General features: G+C 38.3%; 1 protein-coding gene across 4 annotated transcripts in view; it reads left to right on the top strand.

Annotated features, from left to right (window-relative positions):
- Window positions 1–23,569, top strand: part of LYN (LYN proto-oncogene, Src family tyrosine kinase) — a 116,710-nt gene that overhangs the window by 57,038 nt on the left and 36,103 nt on the right. For all 4 annotated transcript variants that reach the window (XM_033125960.1, XM_033125959.1, XM_033125962.1 and 1 more), the window contains 8 exons: window positions 357–402; window positions 1,253–1,358; window positions 3,053–3,151; window positions 3,271–3,374; window positions 3,904–4,053; window positions 5,044–5,196; window positions 17,113–17,295; window positions 19,178–19,254. In XM_033125960.1, the coding sequence (XP_032981851.1) occupies window positions 357–402; window positions 1,253–1,358; window positions 3,053–3,151; window positions 3,271–3,374; window positions 3,904–4,053; window positions 5,044–5,196; window positions 17,113–17,295; window positions 19,178–19,254 (918 nt within the window). The remainder of the gene's footprint in view (window positions 1–356; window positions 403–1,252; window positions 1,359–3,052; window positions 3,152–3,270; window positions 3,375–3,903; window positions 4,054–5,043; window positions 5,197–17,112; window positions 17,296–19,177; window positions 19,255–23,569) is intronic.

Below are 23,569 nucleotides of genomic sequence, written 5' to 3'. Positions count from 1 at the left end.
TACCTAGAATGGTAGAGAATTTGGAAGCATAGTCATTTTGCTGGGCAAACTGCCTCCCAAACAATATTGGGGCTCTATTACCAAATAAGATGGAGAGTGATGACTGGGTAAGCATCTAGCAGCCCCTGCCCAGAGCCCTGTTCTTTTCCTGCCACCACAGGCAAATGATCACTTTTAGAAGGAAGAGCCATGCAGGTCGTTTTACAGAATTTTTTCTCTGTACTGCTCTTCTTTCTGGCTTAATAAATTACCAAATATAAGCCTCATTTGTTACAGTTAGAAAAATGATATAACATACAACAGGAATGTAAGAAAAGCTAAACAAAAAATTTTTTCTAACAAATATTCTCTCCTAGGTTACAGAGTCTCAGCTTTTACCAGGACAGAGGTTTCAAACTAAAGGTATGTTTTCATAGCAGCATGGTGGTTCCTCTCTCTTCTTTACTGTTAGAGATACTAGCAAAAGTAGTTGTCCCGGGTGTCTTTATTTATTTATTTATTTATTTATTTATTTATTTATTTTTGTAGAAAAATACACGTAACATAAAATTTATCATTTTAACCATTTTAAGTGTACGGTTCAATGGCATTAAGTACATTCACATTGTTGTACAACTATTACCACCATCCATCTCCAGAACTTTTTCATCATCCCCAACTAAAACTCTACACCCATTAAACAATAACTCCGATCCCTCCTCCTCCCAGCCCCTGGCAACCACCATTCTACTTTCTATCTCTATGAGTTTGATACTCTAGGTGTCCCATATAAGTGGAATCATACAGTATTTGTCCTTTTGTGACTGTCTTATTTCACTGAGCATAATATCTTCAAGGTTCATCCATGTTGTAGCCAGTGTCAGATTTTCCTTTTTAAGGCTGAATAATATTCCATTGTATATAGGCCACCTTTTGTTTATCCATTTCATTTGTCACTGGACACATGATTGTTTCCTCCTTTTAGCTATTATGGACAGTGCTGCTATGAACGTGGGTGTACCATTTCTTAAATATAGAGTTGGAATTAATTACAGTTGTAGGTCTGTATTTGCGATAAATACTGCATACAGTGTGCACAGCATGGTACCCGCCCTACACCATGTAGGCCCTGAGCACCACTAGGAAGGAACACATACCATTATTTCAGTCGCCCCTCTTTTCAGTGTATCATCTCATCCTTTGTGACCAATGAGGTTAAAATGTTTCTTCTGATGGGTTCTTAAAGGTCTTCATTTGCGTCCTTCTTTTTCAGATCCAGATGAACAAGGAGACATTGTGGTAGCCTTGTACCCCTATGATGGCATCCACCCAGACGACTTGTCTTTCAGGAAAGGAGAGAAGATGAAAGTCCTGGAGGAGTAAGTACCAGGCACTCTGCACCTGCTGTCCTTTCCCCAGGTCCCTGCTGTTTTGCTTCCCGTGCACAGCATAGCCAGATTCCCCTCTTGTGGGCCCGAGGCCTCCCAGCCTCCTTGCTGCAGGAGGGCTAGGAGTGGAAGGAATAGGGCCAAAGGAATTTTCCTCTGAAGTTTACCTGTGAGTAGTCTCCAGAAGGTTTCCCTTTGAAGACAGAAAACAAGTTCTTTCTTATCCATCTGTGCCACTTTAAGTAGTTTGGGTGTGTGTGGAATTTGCATGTTGTTTTAATGCCATTTTTATTTAGCTATATTCCTCAAATTCAGACTGGGTTTATGGGTTACAAGTGGATTGATTTGGCTCTCTGCTGAAGCAGCAGTCATCTTGGAAAAGTCCTTACTCAGCAGTGTGGTACTTCTGTGAAGACATTTGGACATCATCATTTCCTTGACCCTGTCCATGCTGTCTCACAGACCTGTGACCCTGTTCAGACTACAGGGGTTGAGAACAGTACTGAGAATAAGGAACTCCAAGTGTCTTAATTCTAGCTTGCTTTTCCTACTGATCTTGCATACATTGTCACCCTGGCTTGCCAAGCAGGGTTAGAGGAGGGAGACTCCTTATTAACTATAAGGTGTTAAGTGGTTGAGAGCACTTATGTTTACAGGCTGAGCATGAACTTGGGCCTAATCCTGGCCCTGCCACTTATAGCTGTGTGACCTTGACAAGTCACTTCAACTGAATACCTTAGTTTCTTCCCTTATGAAATGGGAATGACAGTGCCTTCATCATAGGTTGATGTGAGGATTCCATGCGTGTGTGCATACGGATACACATAGTATAGGCACATAGAGGCACGGATTACTTTCACTTGTAGTTCTCCTTCTCTTGCAGACAAGGATCCCGTCTTCATGTGGGAATTTGAAGGGGAACATAATTGAGCCTCCTAGGGACCCATCCATTCCCCTCTCTGTCACTGCCACAGCCTCCTCCTCAGCTCCATGCTGAGGGCAACAGTGATGAGGGCTACCTGCTAGGAATTATTTTATGGTTTTCTATTTTTTTTCCATGGTGTCCATCTGTGGAAACTACATGTTTTAACAAAGGAGTTTATAGCATAGGAACAATGGCTCATTATTCCCTTGACTTCCATTCCTATAAGAATCTTAAGTCATTTTTTAGATATCCTGGGGGGGGGATTACAAACTTTTTGCTTCTGCAGGATGGGAACCATTGTCACCAACTCTTGTTTGTGCAGAGTTGAGCACAGTGACTCACAAGTTGTGAGGCTGTTTTCCTTTCTTTCTTTTCTTTCTTTCTTTCTTTCTTTCTTTCTTTCTTTCTTTCTTTCTTTCTTTCTTTCTTTCTTTCTTTCTTTCTCTCTTTCTCTCTCTCTCTCTCTCTTTCTCTCTCTCTCTCTCTCTCTCCTCCTTCCTTCCTTCCTTCCTTCCTTCCTTCCTTCCTTCCTTCCTTCCTTCCTTCCTTCCTTCCTTCCTTCCTTCTTTCCTTTTTTCTGCTTCAGTCTCTGAACGTATTTCTATTTCAGCAAGAGGAGTGAATTTTCTCACTGGATTCTGATGTTCCAGGGATCTTCCCCACCCTCTCTCACTCCCCAAAACAAAACCTTTAGATAATTGCTGTTGTAGTTCTTGAGTCATTGGACCACACACACCTTTGATGTGTGTTTCTATTCCAGGCATGGAGAGTGGTGGAAAGCTAAATCCCTTTCAACAAAGAGAGAAGGTTTCATCCCCAGCAACTACGTAGCCAAAGTCAACACCTTGGAAACAGAAGAGTGAGTTCTTACATGTTATCTTTCATGGTTTTGTTTGCTGCATTGGATTTCTTATTTATTTGTTATCTTTTTCTTTCCCTGGAGCATAACACCCATGAACTGTTAAAATATCTTCTCAGGTGGTTTTTCAAGGATATAACCAGGAAAGATGCAGAAAGGCAGCTTTTGGCCCCAGGGAACAGCCCTGGAGCTTTTCTCATCAGAGAAAGTGAAACATTGAAAGGTAAGAAGTGGCTTAAGGCTTCTTATAAAATGCAATTTAGGAAATCATTCTTAGAAACTATTCTGGAATTCTTTTAAAAAAAGGATATGCTGTGTTCTGGTAATGAAAGTTTATAGTTTGATATAAATATAGTTTGATAACAAACTCAAATTGTTAGTTTTGCTACTAAAAGTAACATAGAAAACAGACATAATTATGACCATTCCTCCCCATGCTTTATGTTTGCTGAGTCTCTTACATTATTATTTAGAGTAAATCTTGAAATTTTAAGGGAAAGGAAATCAAAATAACTTTTCAATTCAGCGAGATTTAAAAAACTATCATAAAGAAGGAAAATGGCACTCTCGTTAACTTCATAGCAAACATGCTAGCCTCTTACCATGTAGACTTTCTTTAGGACTTGGAAAATTATATATGTACATACTTAATTTATGTATTTTATGGCAACATGTGTACTATGGTATTGTATAATGTAGATCTTACTTATAAGATATAGGTATAACCTTTCCGTGTACTTTTTCCCCAACAGGAAGCTACTCTCTGTCTGTCAGAGATTATGACCCAGTGCATGGTGATGTTATTAAGCACTACAAAATTAGAAGTCTGGACAATGGAGGTTATTACATCTCTCCAAGAATCACTTTTCCTTGTATCAGCGACATGATTAAGCATTACCAAAGTAAGTAAAAACTAAAGGTCGGACCAGACAAAATATGTTTATTATGGTAAATATATGGTGTCAAACTTGTTTATATTAAAATTTTTTATTTATATTTTTATTCATATTTCTTTGGGATAAAGTTGAAGGATCATATTTTATAATTGATTCTAAATTCATCTATAATTACATATACATTCAAAGTCAGATTTGATCTTCGTGAATAATTATTGCAGTCCTTCGTACCTCGTCCCTGCTGTTTAACAGTTGGTATTTCAGAATTATGAAGAGAAAAATGAATATTATTTTCACATACTGCATATTTTTACAACACCAGAATATTTAGAAGTGACATGTCATTGGTCCTGTGTCACCAGTGCCACTCTGCCAGCCCCATTAAACTGAACCCATGGCTAGCCTTTAGGTTTATTCCCAGTGTGATTGAAGTCTGTTGTAGTGGGTCGCTGTTGTTACTGCTTATTTCTACAACCTGCTCGAAGGGAACACGCACCATAGGTTTGCTTAGGCCCCAAAATATGGAGAGAGCAAGGTACTCCAGATTTTGTGGAATCCTCCTCCCTCTCTGTCATCCCCATTCACTTATTCGTTCAGCATGTGTGTTGAGTGCTTGTTATGCTCTGGCCCTGTTCTGGTCCCCTGGTGACATGACCAAGCCTGTGCTATTGTGCCCTAATGAGCTTATGTGGGCTCAGCAATATGAAACTACATTTTAAGTGTGACAGCCTGTCAGCCTTTGTTTATCTGCTCGTTATATTTTTTTGTTTTGTTTTAATAGATTAGCCAGACTAATGAATAAAATCAAGTATGTTTTAAATGGTCTTCCATTCAAGAGTTTCAAAAGTCATTATTACAAAAAAGATACCCCCATAAGCATTTTAGGTTCATGACTATCGCAAGTTGGAAATAACACTAATAGTCGAAACTTCTCTATAGATACTGGTAAAATACAAAGCATGATGTTTTTAACCTTTATTTCCTCTTTCAAATTAGAGCAGTCAGATGGCTTGTGCAGAAGATTGGAGAAGGCATGCATTAGTCCCAAACCACAAAAGCCATGGGATAAAGATGCCTGGGAAATCCCACGGGAATCCATTAAATTGGTGAAGAAGCTTGGTGCTGGACAGTTCGGGGAAGTCTGGATGGGTGAGTGTGTGGCCTTGATGCCAGAGTCCACTGTGGAGGTGACAACAGGAAACATAAGGGCTCAAGCCAATTGCTATCACTTTTCTCAGCTAAATACTTAATTGTGTCAGAAGCATCACTTCTTTTGTTTTTCTCTGTCTACCTGGCACCAATAACTGGTCTACAAAATAATTTCATTAGATTCTTCCTCTTCCTTGTGACTTAGTAATTCTTTTTTAGAATGAACGTCTCTGAGGAAGAGGGTAGTGGGTATTTATCTTAACTGTTCTGTCTCCACTTTCATGATTCTCTCATTACCAGAGTCTCTGGACACACATTATAAGTACAGGAAATTTGCTTCTATCTCAGGGGAAGGTGCTCTTAGTTACCATCTTTGGTAGTGGGTGTAAGGAAGCCTCACATTTATTGCAATCTCTCACCAAGAAAGTTTCTAAAGATGCTCCAGGTGCCGTCATTAATGAACCATTTCTTACCATTAAGTACTGCCTTCCCAGGCTGGCAAAATCATGGCAATGGCTTTCTCCAGGGGATTTCTTTTGCCTGTCTATCTTTTCTAAAGTTTTTATAGTGAATGTGAGTTTCTTTTGTGATATAAGACACTCCCCCCCACCTTTTCTAAAGCATCATGTTTTCTTCATGGTTCTAACTGAAAATGCAGTTACTTCTGGAAAGGATAACATGCTACGTCATAAACAGCTTACTGGATCACTCTTTCTGTGCCAGCTTTGTATGTGTGAAAGCAAACATGATTTCTGAAGAGAAGAAAGGGTGGACAGCTTTTGAAAACTGTCCAGCCCCAGCTGAGCAGAAACTAAAGCCTCGTCCGGCCTGTTGCAACCACGCGGTCATTTTACTTCCTGATCCCAGGGTTTGTGAGGGTTTCCTCTAAAATCTTGGCCCCTGGGATCCCAGCTTTGCCCATTTTTTCCAGGTCACTCTACTTTAGCTGGAGTGTCTTTTAAATATGGCAGATAGCAACCCAGCATGTAATTAATTCTTGCTGCACTGTAAGTCTCTGTGAACATATTTACAGAATTCAGGTAAATTATAATTACACACCTCACATTCTTCATTGGGTTGGCATATTTCAGAACCAGTCTACAGTGCATATCAGGCATTCTGCTTCCATTCCAAACAGCAGATTCATAGGCTGAGCGCTCCCTCGCTCTAGGTGTGGTCTTTTTTCATTCACGCTCTGTTGCCTAAGTCATATATTATCCTCCTCCCTTCTCTAGCTGCTCTTTTTTTTTGAGGTAAAATGCATGTAATAAAATCAGTCATTTTAAGGTGAACAATTCAGTGACATTTGCTACATTCACATTGTTGTGCAACTACCACCTCTATCTGATTCCAAAATGTTTTTATCATCCCCAAAAAGAAACACTGTATCCATTAAGCAGTCACTCCCCATGCCTTCCCCCCTCAGTCCCTGGCAACCACCATTCTATTTTCCGTCTCTATGAATTTGACCAAGTACCTCATATAAGTGCAAATGTATAGTATTTGTCCTTTTGTGACTGTCTTATTTCACTTAGCATTATGTCTTCAAGGTTCATCCATGCCGTACCATGTCTCAGAATTCCATTCTGATTTAAGTTCTGAATAATACTCCATTGTATGGATACACCACAGTTTGTTTACCCATTTATCTGTTGATGGACGTTTGGGTTGTTTCCACCGTTTGACTGTTATGATTAATACCGCTATGAACATTCATGTATGAATTATTGTGTGGATAAATGTTTTCATTTCTCCTGAGTATATACATTCTTTTAGGAGTGAAATTCCTGGGTCATATGGTGAGTCAACATTTAACTTTTTGAGGAAACATCAAGCTATTAGCTGCTCATTTAAAAAAAAATGCTGCCTTCTTTTTTTCCCCCTGAGGTATTTGTATTTATTTCTTAATACATGTTTTTCAAATCCACAAAATAGGGGCAGGAATAATAGTATAATAAACATTGTATACCCTTCATCTAGATTCACCAGTTAATATTTTGCAATATTTGCTTTATCTTTTTTACACATACACATACACATACATATTTTATTGTTGTTGTTGAACCACTTGAGAGTAAGTTGGAGACGTGATGCCCCCTAAATACGTAAGCATGTGTCTCCTCAGAGCAGGGCCATTACCTTACACAATAGTGATGACATTAAAGAAATTTAACATTGATACATACTATTATGTAATATAAAGTCTATATTCAAATTGCCCGAATTATCCCAACAATGTCCTTATAGCTCTCTAGAATCATATATTTGCATTTAGTTGACATATTTTCAGTCTCCTTTAGTCTGAAACAATCCCTTAGCCCATCTTCATCTTTATGATACTGACATTTTGTATAATACAGGTCAGTTGTTTTGTAGAATGCCACTCATGGTTTTTTTGTTTGTTTGTTTGTTTTGATGTTTACTGTGTTTTGCCTCAGGTTATATCTCTGTGCATAGATAGTACTAAGCGATGCTGTATCCTCAGTGCATCCATCAGTAGGCACAGAATATTAGTTGGTGATTTCTTTTTGATTTTTAGGAGGTCCACCAGATTTCTCCATTTTAAATGTTACTTTTTAATTCCCTTTTGTAATTAAATAATAATCTATGGGGACGTTCTTTATGATTATGTAAATATCCTGTGCTCCAAAAGAACTTCCCCCAAATGGTTTCAGCATTATCTGCTCATTTTGAATTCTCTTCCCTCTTGGAAGCTGTAACTTCTTTAAAAAGCTGCAACCATCCTTGTCCTCCTCCCACACTCCCCTGACCATGTCTCCTCCAGCCCCACTGGCTCACTTTGGTAACCAGGGGCTCTGCCTTCTCTCCTTGGCCTCCTCTTTGCAGCCTTGTCTCTTTATTTGAGAGTATTGGCAGGAAAATACATGTTCATGATTACATTTAATTGTCCTCCAGGTCTCTGAGTCCACCTGAGTGCACTTTCCTTTCTGTATTTACCATAACTTTGAGTGGGGAGGAGATGACAAAATATGGAGGGGGAGGAAGAAGAATGGGAGGAGGAGAGAAAACAATGCCCCAGCTATACTGTGTCCACAGGCCCCCTTCTATAGAAGGTGCACCCTCTACATACATTTTCATCGATTATCTCATGTACTCGCTGTAATATCACTGTGAGAATTAACGTCATCTGAGAAATGAGGACACTGAGAACCAGAGAAACAACTTGCCCCACATCTTTCAAGGCGTGAAAAAGCCAGCTGCTCTGGCATCCCAGAGACCTGGACTCGCTTGCTAAGCTATCTACAAGTTAATTTAAGGTCCCTATCCTCAGTTTCCTCATCATTAAAATGGACAAACAAAATTCTCATCAGTTGCTGAACGGAAAAACGAGATTGTGTAGCTGATGTTTCCTACAGAATCTAGCTCTGTGCACTGTTTTTTATTATTTTCATTTTACAGTATTTGACTATAGGCTCTGGAAGCTATATTTCAATGGATTTCCCCCACTTTTAATCATAAATTTAAAGTACAAATACTCCAGTTAGACCTTCCTATGGATATTTTCCAACAAAGGAATTGCTTATCTGTCATGAAGGGACAAATAGAGGGAGCTTAACTGGGTGTACTCGTTGGCTCTAAAAGTGTAGCCCTGCATATGAAGTGATGGTTTGGAGTTTTGTGCCAACCTCCTCATGTTCAGCTGTGAAGCCATGATTAAAACATCAAATTATGTGCTATTGACACCCGAGAGATAAGAGATGAGATCTGCTGGTCTGGGAGTTCTCACTTTGACTTTGAGGAGGAAGAGATTATGATAGTCCTCCTGTGCCTTCTTAAAATTTTCTTGAGGGCTACTAGCTACTAGTGAGTAGAATGGTAAGCTCTTTACCAGCTGCAAGATGGTGGCACACACAGGTGCCACTTGCCAACCCAACTCGTCCATGCCAAAGACACTGATGAGGGTGTGAGCTGGTGGTGTTAAAGCAAGAGCAAGGTAGCAGGGGCGGGGGGAGGGTCACAAGGCTGAATAGACCTGCGCACAGCATAGTTCTGTCATGAGTAGCTGAAGCCTGCGCTGAAATTGTCACCTGGAGCTCAAGCACATTCGTCCTTTCTGGGATTGAGAAAACCTCTTTGCTTCCAATTCTAGATACATTAAATTCTCCTGCCTGTTTCTCACCCTTTCCTGTTCATGGGCTTCCAACGTGCCACATGCTAAGTGTTCAGACTGATTTTTAGCACTTTTATTTAGCATGTACCCAGGGGGTGCCTGGGAGAAACCAAGATTTAGAAGAGGGGAGAATGAGGCATTGGAAAATATGTACCGTATTTTGCCCTGTATAATGTGCTCCCGTGCATAATGCACACCCACGTTTTTGGCCCAAACTTTCAGGGAAAACATCTTTCATTTTAATATTTTAATTCAAATATTTGTTTGTTTACATTTAGGCACTTGTTTTTGGTATTATAAAGGAATTTTAGCATTTTTTAAAAAATATATTATGGTACAAGAAATTTTATGTAACAAATAAACAAAACACAAGAACAGATACAAATACAAGAAATTTTATGTACTGGTAACAAATTTATGGTATTTACACATCATAGAAGGCCAAGAACTCTACTTCATTGCAAGTTCGTGGTAAGTTCAACAAAACCGATTATCATATTCCAGGGTATTATTTTGCAAACGGATATCATTATTGATTTCTAGAGTTCCACTTTTAACTCATAAACATAAATTAAAAAACGTAAAACATTTATATAGATATGGAATTAGTACTACCCATGTATAATGAGCATGCTTATTTTTGTCTCACAAATTTGGGCAAAAAAATGTGCATTATACACATCAAAATATGGTAATTGTTTTCTCCAGAATGTTACTTTTTATTTAAACTTTTTGAAAGAGGGTAAAATCTTGTGACAGTTTATCATTTGAGCAGCTTCGCTAGTAATGTTTTTTTGTGTGTGGTAAATACACATAACATAAAATTTACCATCTTAACCAATTTTCAGGGTACAGTTCAGTACTGTTATGGACATTCACATTGTATAACCAACTTCCAAAACTCTTTTCAACTTGCAAAACTGGGACTGTATACTCTTCAAACAACTGTCCTTTCCTCCATCTTCCCAGCCCCTGTCAACCATCATTCTGCTTCTGTCACTGTAAATGTGACTACTCTAGGTACCTCACAGAAGTGAATTCATATAGTGTTTGTCTTTTTGTGTGTGACTGATTTATTTCATTTAGCATAATGTCTTTCAGTTCCATTCATGTTGTAGCATGTGTCAGAATTTCCTTCCTTTTTAAGGCCAAATAATATTCCATTTTTGTTTATTAATTCATCCATCGATGGGTACTTAGGTTGCTTCCACCTTTTGGAAGTTGTGTGCTGCTATGAATATGAGTATACAAATATTTTTGAGACCCTGCTTCCAATTCTCTTGGGTATATGCCCAGAAATGGGATTGCTAGATCATTTGGCAATTCTATGTTTAAATTTTTTGAAGAACTGCCACACTGTTTTCCACAGTGGCTACACCATTGTACATTCCCATCAACAGTGCACAAGGATTTCAGTTGCACGACATCCTCACCAACACTTGCTGTGTTTTGGTGGGTTTGTTTTTGTTTTTGTTTTATAATAGCCATCCTAATGAGCATGAGGTGGTGTCTCATTGTGGTTTTGATTTGCATTTTCCTAATGATTAGTGATGTTGAACATCTTTTCATGTGTTTATTGGCCTCTGTATATCTTCTTTGGAGAAATATCGAGTCAAATACTTTGCTCACTTTTTAATTGGGTTATTTGTTTGATTTGCCAACAATGTTTTAACAGAGAGAAGCAGCAGAGGCTCATCTGAAATGGGGTTATGATAGAACCTAGCTTTGTAGGGATGGTGTAGGATTGAATGAGATGATGCAGGCAAGTACTTAGCCCAGTCAACAACATTCAAGGAACCCTTGTTACTATGAAATGTTTAATTTTATTATAAAGAAAATATGGTAAAATTAGAGCAAGGACTATGAAAGAGAGGGGAGAAATCATCCAGGATTTCCCCACTCAACACAAGTTGTTTCTTGTTTTTTTTTTTTTTACTTAATCTTTTTATTTTGAAATAATTGTAGAGTCACATGCAATTGTAAAAAATAATACAGAAATAAAAGCATGTGTCCACACAAACTTGTACATGAATGTTCATAGTAGCATTATTCATGATAGCCAAAGAGTGTAAACAACCCAAATGCCCATCAATTGATGACTTGGTAAACAAAATGTGGTGAAGCCATACAATGGAATATTATTTAACAATAAAAAGAAATAAAGTACTGACACATGCTACAACATGGATGACCCTTGAAAACACTGTTAAATGAAAAAAGCCAGACATATAAGGACCACGTATTATCTGATTCCATTTATATAAAATGTCCAGAATAGATAAATCTGTAGAGACAAAGTAGATGAGTGATTGCCTCGGGTGGGGGAATGGAGGCTGGGGGAATGGAGGCTGGGGGAGTGACTGTTCATGAGTGTGGGGTTTCTTTGGAGGGTGATGAAAATGTTCCAATAATTTATTATAGTGATGGTTCCACAACTCTGAATATATAAAAACCAATGAAATTTATACTTTAACTGAGTAAATGGTATAGTATATGAATTATATTTCAAAAAGCTATCATATATATAAAAGAAATAATACAAAGAGATCCCGTGTAACCTTTAGGGGGAAAATCCCAGTTTCTCCCAATAGTAGTAACATCTTGCAAAACTATTACAATATCACTGCCAGGATATTGACAGTTATAGTTGTTTGTTTTTTAATTGAGCTTTTCTCTTTCTAGTCTTGTATTAAAGAAAGGAGAGAAGAGAGGGAGCGAGGGAAGAATGGAGAGATGGAGGGAGGAAAGAAGAGAAGGGAGGAAGGGAAGGAATGAAGAAAGGAAGGAAAAGAAAGACAGAAAGAAGAAAAAAATAGAAAACTTTGATCCGGGATGTTTTCCAGATATGGTTCTGTAAATTTAGCTATCAGTCAGGGAGCTCCTCCTTAGCTATTGAAATAACATCAATATGTTGAATGCATTTATCAGAGAAATACTGGGAATAAAAGAAAAACATAGTGATTATTGATGTTATGCTACAATTTAGAGGTTAGAGGATGCCCCCCTCCCATGTGTGTTTGTGCATCTCATTCTGACTGTCCACCAGCTGGTATAACAGCAAAGTCTGTGCAATTTAGAGCTGCCAGAAATTATCTTGTATTTCTCAAAAGGATAAGCAGGCTAATTTTTCTCATTGACAGAAAAAGAACAACAAATTAAATATTATATCACTATTAACCAAGTAAGTTAATATTTTTATAAAGCATGTGAATGGTTCATATATTACCAGTCACATTTTATGGTCTGAATTTTTTTGTTCTGAAATACAGTGAACAAATACTAGGAAGTGACCTGTTCTGGGGGCTCAGGATAGAAGGGGTTGCATTAAAGAAAGAGGAGTTTCTCAAGCTCTTTCCTCTTGGTGTGGTGATCCTCTTGACACATGGCTTGGTGACATCTTTTCCTCCATGGATTGTTGAACTCCAAGGGAACTGACTGATCAGTGAAGCTAAGGATGATGTTTCCTGTTACCCCTTGGTCTATGCAGAAGGTTTGTGAAAAAAAGGAAACTTGTTTTGAATTGAATTTTGCTTGATAAATTTTCATTCGAGCCAATTGCACTGAAATTAATCACCAACCAACTTCCAAAATCAACTACATGCATCTTTTTAAAACCAGCCTCCATAGGTGCTTTTTCTCAAGTTAGTCACACGTGCACAATTTGAACTTTCTCAAATTGTCACATCAGTTTTCTTTAACTGTGGTAAAGTGGCACTCCACAAGAAAATCTTTACTGCTTTCAAAAGATTTTTTTAAAATCACTTTTCATCTGCCAACTCAAGTCTCCATGACTAGGTGAATTAAACCTACACTCTACCGGGGAACATCTTGGTAAAGCACAATTTGATCCTTAGTGCTGAATAAAAATCATGATGAAAACCTGCCCTATTGTTTAAATGTCACTGCCCTAAGACACCATTAAGTGGAAGCTGCTGCCACTCTTGGGCTGTTTGACACAGCTGTTTTATTCACTGTTCATCTCAAACTCCTTAACAGCATTGTAAATATCTTTAGCCACTGCAATATTTCCTGATAACTTTCCTTCCTACCTTTGGAAAGCATTTTTTCTTCATCCTTTACCCATAATTTTATGTTATGTAAAAATCTCAATGAGTTCCGTTGCTTTTATGACATAGGAGAATAGTTTGGGTTCTTTCTCTTTTATTGCCATGTAATATCACAAACAGACAGAAAAGTGTGTACAACACAAATATTCAACATCACAAATAATTGCAAAATGAAAACTTGTGTGGTGACCACTGAGATCATACAATGGAAACTTGCCAGCACCCAGAAACCCCCACTTATACCTTTCCAGTCACAGCCACGCCTGTCCTCCAAAGGCAACTGCTTTTCTGATCTTTGCGATAAGGTCCTGGCTTTCCTTTAATAGTTTTGCTGCTTTTGTATGTGGGGGTATGCATCCCCAAATAATAGAGTTCAGTTTTGCCTGTTTCTGAACTTTACACAAATGAATCAGAGCAAATGTACTCTTTTATTATGTCTTGCCTCTTTTATTCAACATTATGTTTGTGAAATTCATTCATGTTTTTGGATGTAGCTACAGTTCATTCATCCTCATTACTATATAGTATTGTGTTGAATTTATGTTCAAGATGTACAACAACTTATTCATTGATTTATTTATTATTTATTTTTTATTTTATTTTATTTATTTATTTTATTTATTTATTTTATTTATTTATTATTTTATTTATTATTTATTATTATTTATTTATTAACTATTTATTGATGGAATGGAGTTGCTCTTGGGTGTGGCTACTTTGAACAATGCTGCTAAACATTTCTGTGCTGCTGCGAGGGTACATGAGTTTCTCTAGGGCGACCAGGTCAGGATTTGCTGGATCATAAAAGTCTGGCTCTAAATACTGCAAACTTAATTTCTCAAGTGCTTGTCCCAGTTTAGACTCTCACCAGCAATGTACAGGAGGCCCAGGTCGGCACAGCCCTTGTGCGTGCGTGTGTGTGTGTGTGTGTGTGTGTGTGGAAGGGGGTGGGGTAGACACTCAAAATAATTGCACTTAAAAGGAGGTTGCTTTATCAACATTCTTCATTGGCCCCTTGGGGATATTTTTAAAGACAGAAGAAGCTTTACAACTGAATTTCAGTGGTGCTCAAAAAGAGTACAAAAAAGGCCTAGGGGAGCCACCCTGGTTGGTCTACTGAAAGACATGTGCTCACCAGCACTCTAATTTTTGTCAAGCTGGGTGGTGGTTTCTACCTATGGCTTCATGTAGGCATTTCTGTGATTACTAATAAGATTGAGTTCCTCCCATATGTTTATTAGTTATTGGGATTTTTTCTTTTTGAAATGCTCATCAAAGCCTTTGCCTGTTTTTCTTATTGATATGTAGGAATTCTTCATATATTCTAGATACTAGTTTTTGTCAGTTACATGTATCAGAGAAAGTGTATTTTCTTGCTGTGCTTTGCCACAGATATATTCATGTAACTGAGGTCTTATTTATAAACTTTTACACAAATTTATAATGAAATCTTCTTGATTCAAATGCAACATTAAAAGACTTGTTGGTGGCATTTACTTTAAATTTACTCTTAAGAGCCATAAGAAAGGTTATATTGTTTGTAATTATGCATTTAGATAGCAAAACAATTTAATATATTCACAATTCCATTTTGTGTAGTTGTAGCTTTTGAAAATGACAGTTTTTTTTGTCAGTTTTCTATCATTTTCTTATCCATAATTCTAACACTTATTTTTTAGCATTCTTCATTTTGCTGTAGGTCACTGCAGGCTACTAAGTACAAATCAAAGTTAGATTTAAAAGGAAAAGTTTTAACAGAGAAAATAGTGTTAATGATCAGAAGAAAAATTGTTAACTATGGTTGACTGTTGGCTATAAACTAATACTTTTTTTTTTGCCCATTTGGTGGAGTGGAAATAGAAATAATTTATTTTCCTTTTAAAAATAATTCTTTTTGTTTTTCAAAAAAAAAATGATGCATACAGTAGTCCTCCCTAGCCCACAGGGGACATGTTCCAAGACCCTCACTGGATGCCTGAAACCATGGATAGTACCGAACTCTACATATACTATGTTTTCTTCCCATACACACATAACTTTTCACTTAAAAGAAGCAATTTACAGCTTCTACTTGGCATAGCCGAATTGCCAGCATCACTATTCTTGCGCTTTGGGGCAATATTAAATAAAATAAGGATGACTTGAACTCACAAGCACTGCCATACCAGAGCAGTCAATCTCATAACCAAGATGGTTACTAATTGGCTAACAGGCTTGGAGCGTGCACAGTACGGAGACACTGGACAAAGGGACAGTTAACGTTGGAGCAGATATGGGGACAGCATGAGATTTCATCAGGCTACTAGAGCAGTGCACAGTTTAAAATTTATGAATTGTTTATTTCTGGAATTTCCTATGTAACATTTTTGAATCTTGGTTGACTGTGGTAACTGAAATTGCAGAAAGCAAACTACAGATAAGGGGGAACTACTGTACTCATTCACAAATTTAATCAAAATAGAACAAAAGAATGTAAAAGTTACCCCAAATTCGACCACCCCTAGATCATCATTGTTGATGTTTCACTGAGCATGATTCCAGTCATCACAGATAATTATGTGGCCTGAAAAAGGAGACGAGACACTATACATTACCCTTTCTTAGAGTTGTATTTTTCTTAGGGCAGGTACTAGAAAACTGTAACACACCAGGTAGAGGTAACGCACAGGGAGCTTGTGCTTCCCGGTGGTAACCAACAGCCACTCCCTCGTCATCTTCCCCCCCCACACACTTCTAAAACAAACAGAGGAAAGAAAAGGAGAATGTTTTTATCTATACTTCTGCTTTGCCAAAAACACTGAGAAAAGGCTTTCCCAGAGGAAAATCAGGCTCAGAATTAAGCACATAATTGCCGCACGTCTCAAAAAAGTGGTGCCTTGGGGACCTCTGTTAAGGAACCAGTATTTCCCTAAGTGTGCTCCATGGGGTGTGAAAAGGTACATGAAAAAGTGTTCTGTGGTCAAGAAAGTGTGGGAAATGCTGAGGTTAGCCAAGTCAGACAGGTTTCTTTACTGAAGAGCTCTCCATACTTCTGCTGCATCTCCTGGGTGGGGGAAGGGTGTGGCAGGCAGTGGTCCCCAGACATCAGCACAGAGCCCTTTGCTTGGGTGGACAATCACCCAAGTCCAGTTCTCTTTGAAAACTTTGGGAAATGCTTATTTGACTCTAGTATGTTATACTTTAAAGTTCGTATATATAAATAATTTTTAAGTGCAAAGCTTTTTCTCTGATTATAAAAATAATATATATTCACTATAGAATATTTGCTAAATAGTTAAAGGTATGGTGAACAAAATTAAAATCACCCATAATTGCACCATTGGAGATAGCCAGTATTTGGTGTATTTTTGCGTATTTTCTTTCAGAAAATGTGTGTGTGTGTGTAGAGCTTTGGTGTGGGTTTTTTTTTTTTTAATCTTGGATAGAGAACATTTCATTAATTAGAGGAAAATCTTAGTCCCTATGATGTAATGCATATAACATTTTTAAAAAAAACTATTGCTTTATAAAAACCTTTTGATTTTGGAATAATTTTAGATTTTTTTGTAAAGATGACACAGAGAATTCCCATATACCCTTCACTCAGCCTCCCCTAATGTTAACACTATATAGAATTTTATATGTTTTCTTCTATCTGTAACTAAATTTTCTTCTAACTCTGCATGAAGTTTTTGGATTTTCGATTTGATACAGCATGCCCTCCCTTCTTTCTTCTAGGTTACTATAATAATAGTACCAAAGTGGCTGTAAAAACCCTGAAACCAGGCACTATGTCTGTGCAAGCATTCCTGGAAGAAGCAAACCTCATGAAGACCCTTCAGCACGACAAGCTGGTGAGGCTCTATGCAGTGGTCACCAAAGAGGAGCCCATCTATATCATTACGGAGTACATGGCCAAGGGTGAGCTCCCTCTGTCCCCCCGTCCCCGCGAAAGCCTAGTGCTGTTAAAAGGCTTACACCTCAAAAAGTAAAATGTCTAGATGTTCCAGTAATATTCAAATAATTCTAATTATAAAACAGCGTGCTCACCACCGAAAAATCAGAAAATATGGGAAAACAAAACATTTTTATAAACCACCCCCTCATAAGTAATCTATGTTATAAAATTAATAGTCTTCCTATTTTCTCTGCATTTATCTCCATATTTATATTATCCCTAAGAATAGTATCCAATACCTACTAGGCCCCCAGTAAATATTTGTCAAATAAATAAATATATATTTTACATAAGAGTATTTTTATTACATATTTAAAATGTGAGTTCTCAGAATCCTAAAACTAGTTTGTTTTCCTCTTTAGCATTGTCTAAATGTTCAGAGTGTCACTTCAAAATGTTAACATTTTTAAAACTTGTTGAGGTTGAATTCCTCCATAACCATAGCATCATTGAAGAAGAGGTTTTAAGCAACCATCTTTTCTCCTGTTGCTTTCACCATCAGATAAAAAGGTTTATAAAAATAAAAGATAAAAATAAAAGATAAAAAGGCCATCCTTCTTCCTTCAGTTCAGTAGAGATACTAATAAACTGCCAAATAATTTTTTAAAAATCTTCAGAGGGAATGAAGGAAGAAAAGAAATATAAGCAATAATCCAGAATTAACCATCATGTCATGCATAATGGAAATTATAATGTGATGCCATAGCTGAAGAGGTTAGAAAGATGAATATTTTCTTAATATATGTTAATACTTCAGAATGTTAGTCACTCAGAGTCCTTTCAATAAAGAACATTGTTTTTCTTTTTTCGTAAAAGGAAAAAAAAAAAAGACCTAGCCCATATGCCTTAGGTTGCTATAGTCCAGAAACCAGTCTCAGGATTACACACTTAGTAGTTCAGTAAATACTAGTTGAATTAATTAACTAATAGTGTTCTTAATCATAAATGTAAATAGGAGTTTCTCCTGATAATAATGCCTAACCTTAATTGAGCATTTACTATACACCACTGTTCACGATGCTTTCCCTGGTGATCTCACTCAATCTTTCCAGCAATCTGAGGGCTAAGTACCATTGTTCTGAATTGTGAATAAGGTAGAAGAACGTTTATGGGGCACTTACTACCTGCCAAGCGCCATGGCACATGCTTTAATCCATCCTCACAAGGACTCTGATATATCTACTAGGACATGCCCACTGTCTGGGGACTTAGACCAGGCAATTAGCTTGCCCAAGGCTGCCCTCAAGTTAGCACTTTAAAGGGAAAAAGCAGATCTTAGAGATGAAGCCATAGGAAGCAGGAGAGTTTTTCTGTGGGCACACTCCCTTTTAGGTAGGTCTAACTTTTTTCTAAGCACAGCTTGGTCATCAAATACTCACCGAGCACGTAGGGTATATGCCGAGTTCTGTGCTTTTGCTGGACACAGATAGGAGCCAAGCTAGCTGAGTACCTGCTAAGGGCAGGCCCGCTATGGTGATTTGCTGGTTTTTGTCTCAGAGAAGCTCTGAAGATCAGGTGGCCGCAGTAAATGTATCTTGGGGTCAGGCACACAGTGCTCTGAAAAGCATTGCTCTCAAGACACTTGTAGTGTAGCAAGAAAAACAGTGTCTACCATCACCCTTTTTTACCTAGAACACAGGTGCATTTCAGATCAGGTCAAAAGTAACAGGTTAGAATTTGCTTGGGTTTGACCAACCTTAGGAAAAGGCACTATGACCATACAGAATTGCAAAGCCAGTCGTTTTGTGGGGTTACTCCCCCCATAGTAATGATCATTTGAATTTTATTTGGACTTGTTTTCTTTTGTATTTGAGCTACACTAACTTGTTCCTCCTCTATCAACAGGCAGTTTGCTGGATTTCCTGAAGAGCGATGAAGGGGGCAAAGTGCTACTTCCAAAGCTAATTGACTTTTCTGCTCAGGTGGAGTATGAAAAAACCAGTCTGCATGTAAATTTGCAAAGACCTCCCTGCTTTAGTGTCACAGTGAAATTATTGTTCCAGAAGAAGGCATTTCCTTTGAATGCTTCCCAGAAGCATTTAGGAGCATACTTCCTTAGAGACAATACGGGGTGTTTCACAGAGAATGTGGATGCATGTGTCATGTTGACTTGGATGTCATCTTTAACACAAGTCAATCTCTATATTTATATTCATGTCTGCACAAGTGATAGAAACAGTGTAGCTAAATTGATCACTTGGCCCTGCCCTGCATTTTGGAGAAGTTATTCCAGGCAGTGTAAGCACAGCACCTTCTAAATGATGCCTATGTATCTAAATTACTGATGCAATGTTCTGATACATTTAAGTCCTCGGGGTTCTTGAAACAAAAGAACAATATTACTGTCCTACTCCCCCCTTTAAGTCCTTCTCTGTTGTGTATGTCTTTAAGGTACTGAGAAATATTCATTTATAATATTTCTAGAACTAGCCCAGAAGTTGCAAATTTGTTTACATTGTAATCACATTTCCAGAAGTGTATTTAAGAGCAGAGGTAAATTACCCAGAAATCCAGCAATGTGCCTGGTATATCAAGGAAGTACATATTTGAATGATGCCAGCTACTGACTTTGAATAGTTTCATTGTGTTGGTTAGTTATGTTCAGTAATTTGTTTGTTTCTCAGTGTTGGTTCATGTTGGGAAGGCTACATACCATAAAACCCAAGTAACACAAGAGATTTCCAGAAATTCTTTATGATCTTCATTTCTTCTTACTCCCATTTCTTCCTCAGACCCTCTTTTAGTTGGGAAATTGACAAGGCCTTCTTGGGAGATGAGATCAAAAGAATCAGGGAGTACATTCAAGTAAGGTAGGATCAGAACACATACTCTGTAATCCAATATCGTGGGCAGAGCTGGAGTTCAACAACCGGAGACTGGAATTTGTGTCGTAGCTCGGCCACTCAATAGCCATGACATTTTCAGGAAGCCCTTTGCCTCTTTGGGTTAGTTTATTCATCTATCCAGTGGGAATGGGAATGCTTACTTTAAGGAGATGATGTTGCGAGTCAAATCACATGAGTTTGTCTGGATACAAGCACTTCAGAGCCTGTTTGTGGAAGCTGAGGAAATCCTGTGGGTGACATTCCTTATCATTCAGCAAAGGTATGTGATGACGTCATCTCACTCAGCCCTCATCTCACCTGCTAGAACTTGGTGAGTTTAGTAAGTTCCTTATCCAAGTAGGAAATTCAAATATCATCTGGAACTCCACTATCTAACATGGAAATAAGCACAATTGCTGTGGTACAAATGGAGGAAGGGAAGGGTCCAGCAGCCCTGACTTTTTACCCCTCTGCTCAAATTCTCCAGGTGGGCTCCCTGGAGTCTCTATGGGGCTGCCAGGGTCTCAGGACCACAGTTTGAAAACCATTGCCCTGCAATAGGAGGAAAAATGACTGATGGGTGCAGCTCTTGATACTATGCAGATAGGGAGTCAGGAAATGGAGAAAGCAGGAGTCTGATAAACTCGTACCACACTCGGCACAGCTAAATGAGGCTGGTGATTTGGGCATTTCCAATTGGATGAGAGAACTGAGGAGTATAACAAAGGTTTGTCACACCTGCTCCTCAGAAAGGGAAAGGGGCTGACAGGGACATAGAAATGTGGGACACATGGCCTGGAGGCCTGAGTGGTCGCAGCCTTTCTACTCTGCCTGAGGGCCTGATCTGTGCCTATAGTTCTGGATGGTAGAAATTATGCACATTGAAGTGTGTCCTGTACCTGGAGAAGGACTTGTATTTGATTTTGCATAGCTTATCTCATAAAACCTTATCTTAATATAGTCAAAGTTTTAAGTCAAGGCCTGTGTGTCCTTTAACTTCATAAATTACTATTATTACTACAAAGGGCAACTTTTTCTAACTTAGAAATGAGTTGGCGGAAATGTTGCTTTCTAAGCCTTTGTAGCTTTCAAAGTAGAGAAAGTATCACAGAGCCTGGCATTGACCATGACTTTCAAATTGTAGGTTCCAGGAGAGGCCGGGGGCAATCAAGGCCACTACTACTGGTCTCCATCTAAGCCATTGTACTGAATCCAGCTCATGCAGGATGAGCTCTTATTTCTCTGTCTCAGGGTTTCTTTCCTAGCAGTGAAGACTGGGAAGAATTAGTGGAATATCTAGTTTAAGTGCCTGCAGTGTTAGGTGTCATTGGGAGAGTCAGCAGTCAGCAACACCCAGGAAGTCCCTAAGCAAGTGGGTTCAGCACAAAATGCATTTTCCTTACAACTGAATACCATCTCCTTTTAAGTTCATCTTTGTTCATGGCACAAACCTCACCCAGACTCTTCCCCAGTCTTTCCCTCAGGGTGGAGCTTGTGGAACCATCTGTTGCCTCACCCTTAATTATCATTTTCACTGTAATATCCATAACACGAGGAAGGGGCCTGAATCTCCATCTGAAATCACATACCTTACACATCCGCTTTCTGTTCACCACACCCGATAACTGGTCCTGCTGTGATACATACCATCAGTTCCCTTTGTGACTGGTACTACCCAACGCCTGTCCTTCTCCTTCATACACCTTTCTGAAATGATCTCTCTATGCGAAGAAAGTCAGCTCTGAATTTTTCCCCTTTCCTCATCATGTGCCGCCAATTAACTTTGTCACTTTTCCATAGTAAATAACATGAGAATAGTAGCTATTAATAAAGCTGGCCCAAGGCAATGTGAGGATACCTGGTGCCCGGATACTTAATAATACAGTCTGCCCTATACCTTTTCTCCACTTGACTATTTAGAGTGGAAATAGGTAAGGCAGAAGAAGTCCATTTGGTATTTGACAACTAGTAAGCTATAAAATATTTTTATACTTTCTTCCATTAGCATTGTCAATAGCATCAAAGCGTTGGGAAATTGAGTGTTCACAAAGAATGTAGTTCAATTCAGCGGTTTTTCACAATGGAAGATTGACAGTAGAAATAAACCAGTTTACTTAATCCCAACCCAAAAGAATAAGGGAACAGGGCTGAGGGGCAGTGTTGGGACTTTTCCCACAGTCTGTCCTCTGGCCTCTTCTTCCCTTCCCCCACGCTCTATTTTCCCCTTACCCTTCTCCCCCTGTGCCAGTCGAGACAGGAAGTGGGGTGGGTGCACACGATAACCTCAGTTCATGTGAGAGCTGGTTTCATCACTTCCTGTCTCAGGATGAGTTCTAAAAGACTCTTTTGAGCCCAAGTATAATCCATACTTCCAACCCATCTCTCAGCCCCGACTAAAGCAGCTTTACCCAGTGCTTTTCTTCTTGTATTAAATGAAGCAATTTTATGCTTTTTGTGCTGAAATAGGAAAGTTACCCCTTTGAAAAGGAAATTTGATACTTTCAGAACAGAGAAATTTTGCATAATTCCCTTCCAGCCTTTGCCTCATGTAAGAGAAGAAATGAACTTGGAAAGACTAGGGGTTGAAATATGTGGGAATTTCCTTCAGCTGAAGCTGAAATGAAATCAGCTTCAGTAGACTTGTAAAACTGAGAGGAAAAAAGTGGAAAATTCACAGTTGCAATATGGACATCAGATAAGTCATCTTATAATTCAGGCCAGATGAATCAAAGCATTTCTTGCTGTTTGGTGGCAACCAAAGTTTGAAGTGCAAATATTACCAAGAATGAAATGGACAATTAGGTATGAGTAAAATTGAAATAAAAACTGAAAAATCAAAGTGGTTGTTACAATCATGGCAACAGGTAACATTTCTTTAACTCCTTCTAATTGATAAAGCACTTCTACTTCCATCAATTTGCCCCACAAACTTGAAAGCATTTATACTGTTATTTAATGCATTTTACAAATGAGAAGGTGACCTTGAGCTTGTCCAAGATTACAGAACTGGTAGGTAGAATTGATGGACTTGATCCTGGGTCTTCTGACTCTAGGTAATTGGTTCTTTTCTCTGCACCCCGCTGTCATTCTATGGTCAGAGTTGCTCCTATGATCATTTTGTACCTGACACTATGCTGACGTGGATTTTATTTATCAGAATTAATGATATCCTCAGCTTTTTTTTTCCTCTAAAAAATCTCTGTTGCTAAGACATAGATCTTTCCATCACATAGTGTTAATGCTCAATATATATTTTGTTCCCTAGTATTAAATTCTAAGTCACATTTAAGTTGGAAATTGGTAAAACAAGGAAGGTAGGAAACCTCAGTCTACCTTCAAGTAATTCTCAACCTTTTTGAGTAGGAAGGTCTTTTGACATCAGAGCTTTTTGAGTACTCCCTCATTATAGTAT

This window comes from Rhinolophus ferrumequinum, chromosome 14, assembly GCF_004115265.2.
Source record: "Rhinolophus ferrumequinum isolate MPI-CBG mRhiFer1 chromosome 14, mRhiFer1_v1.p, whole genome shotgun sequence".
NCBI lineage: Eukaryota > Metazoa > Chordata > Mammalia > Chiroptera > Rhinolophidae > Rhinolophus > Rhinolophus ferrumequinum.
Note: the sequence above shows the minus strand (reverse complement) of the source record. Positions and strands in the feature narration are given on the sequence as shown.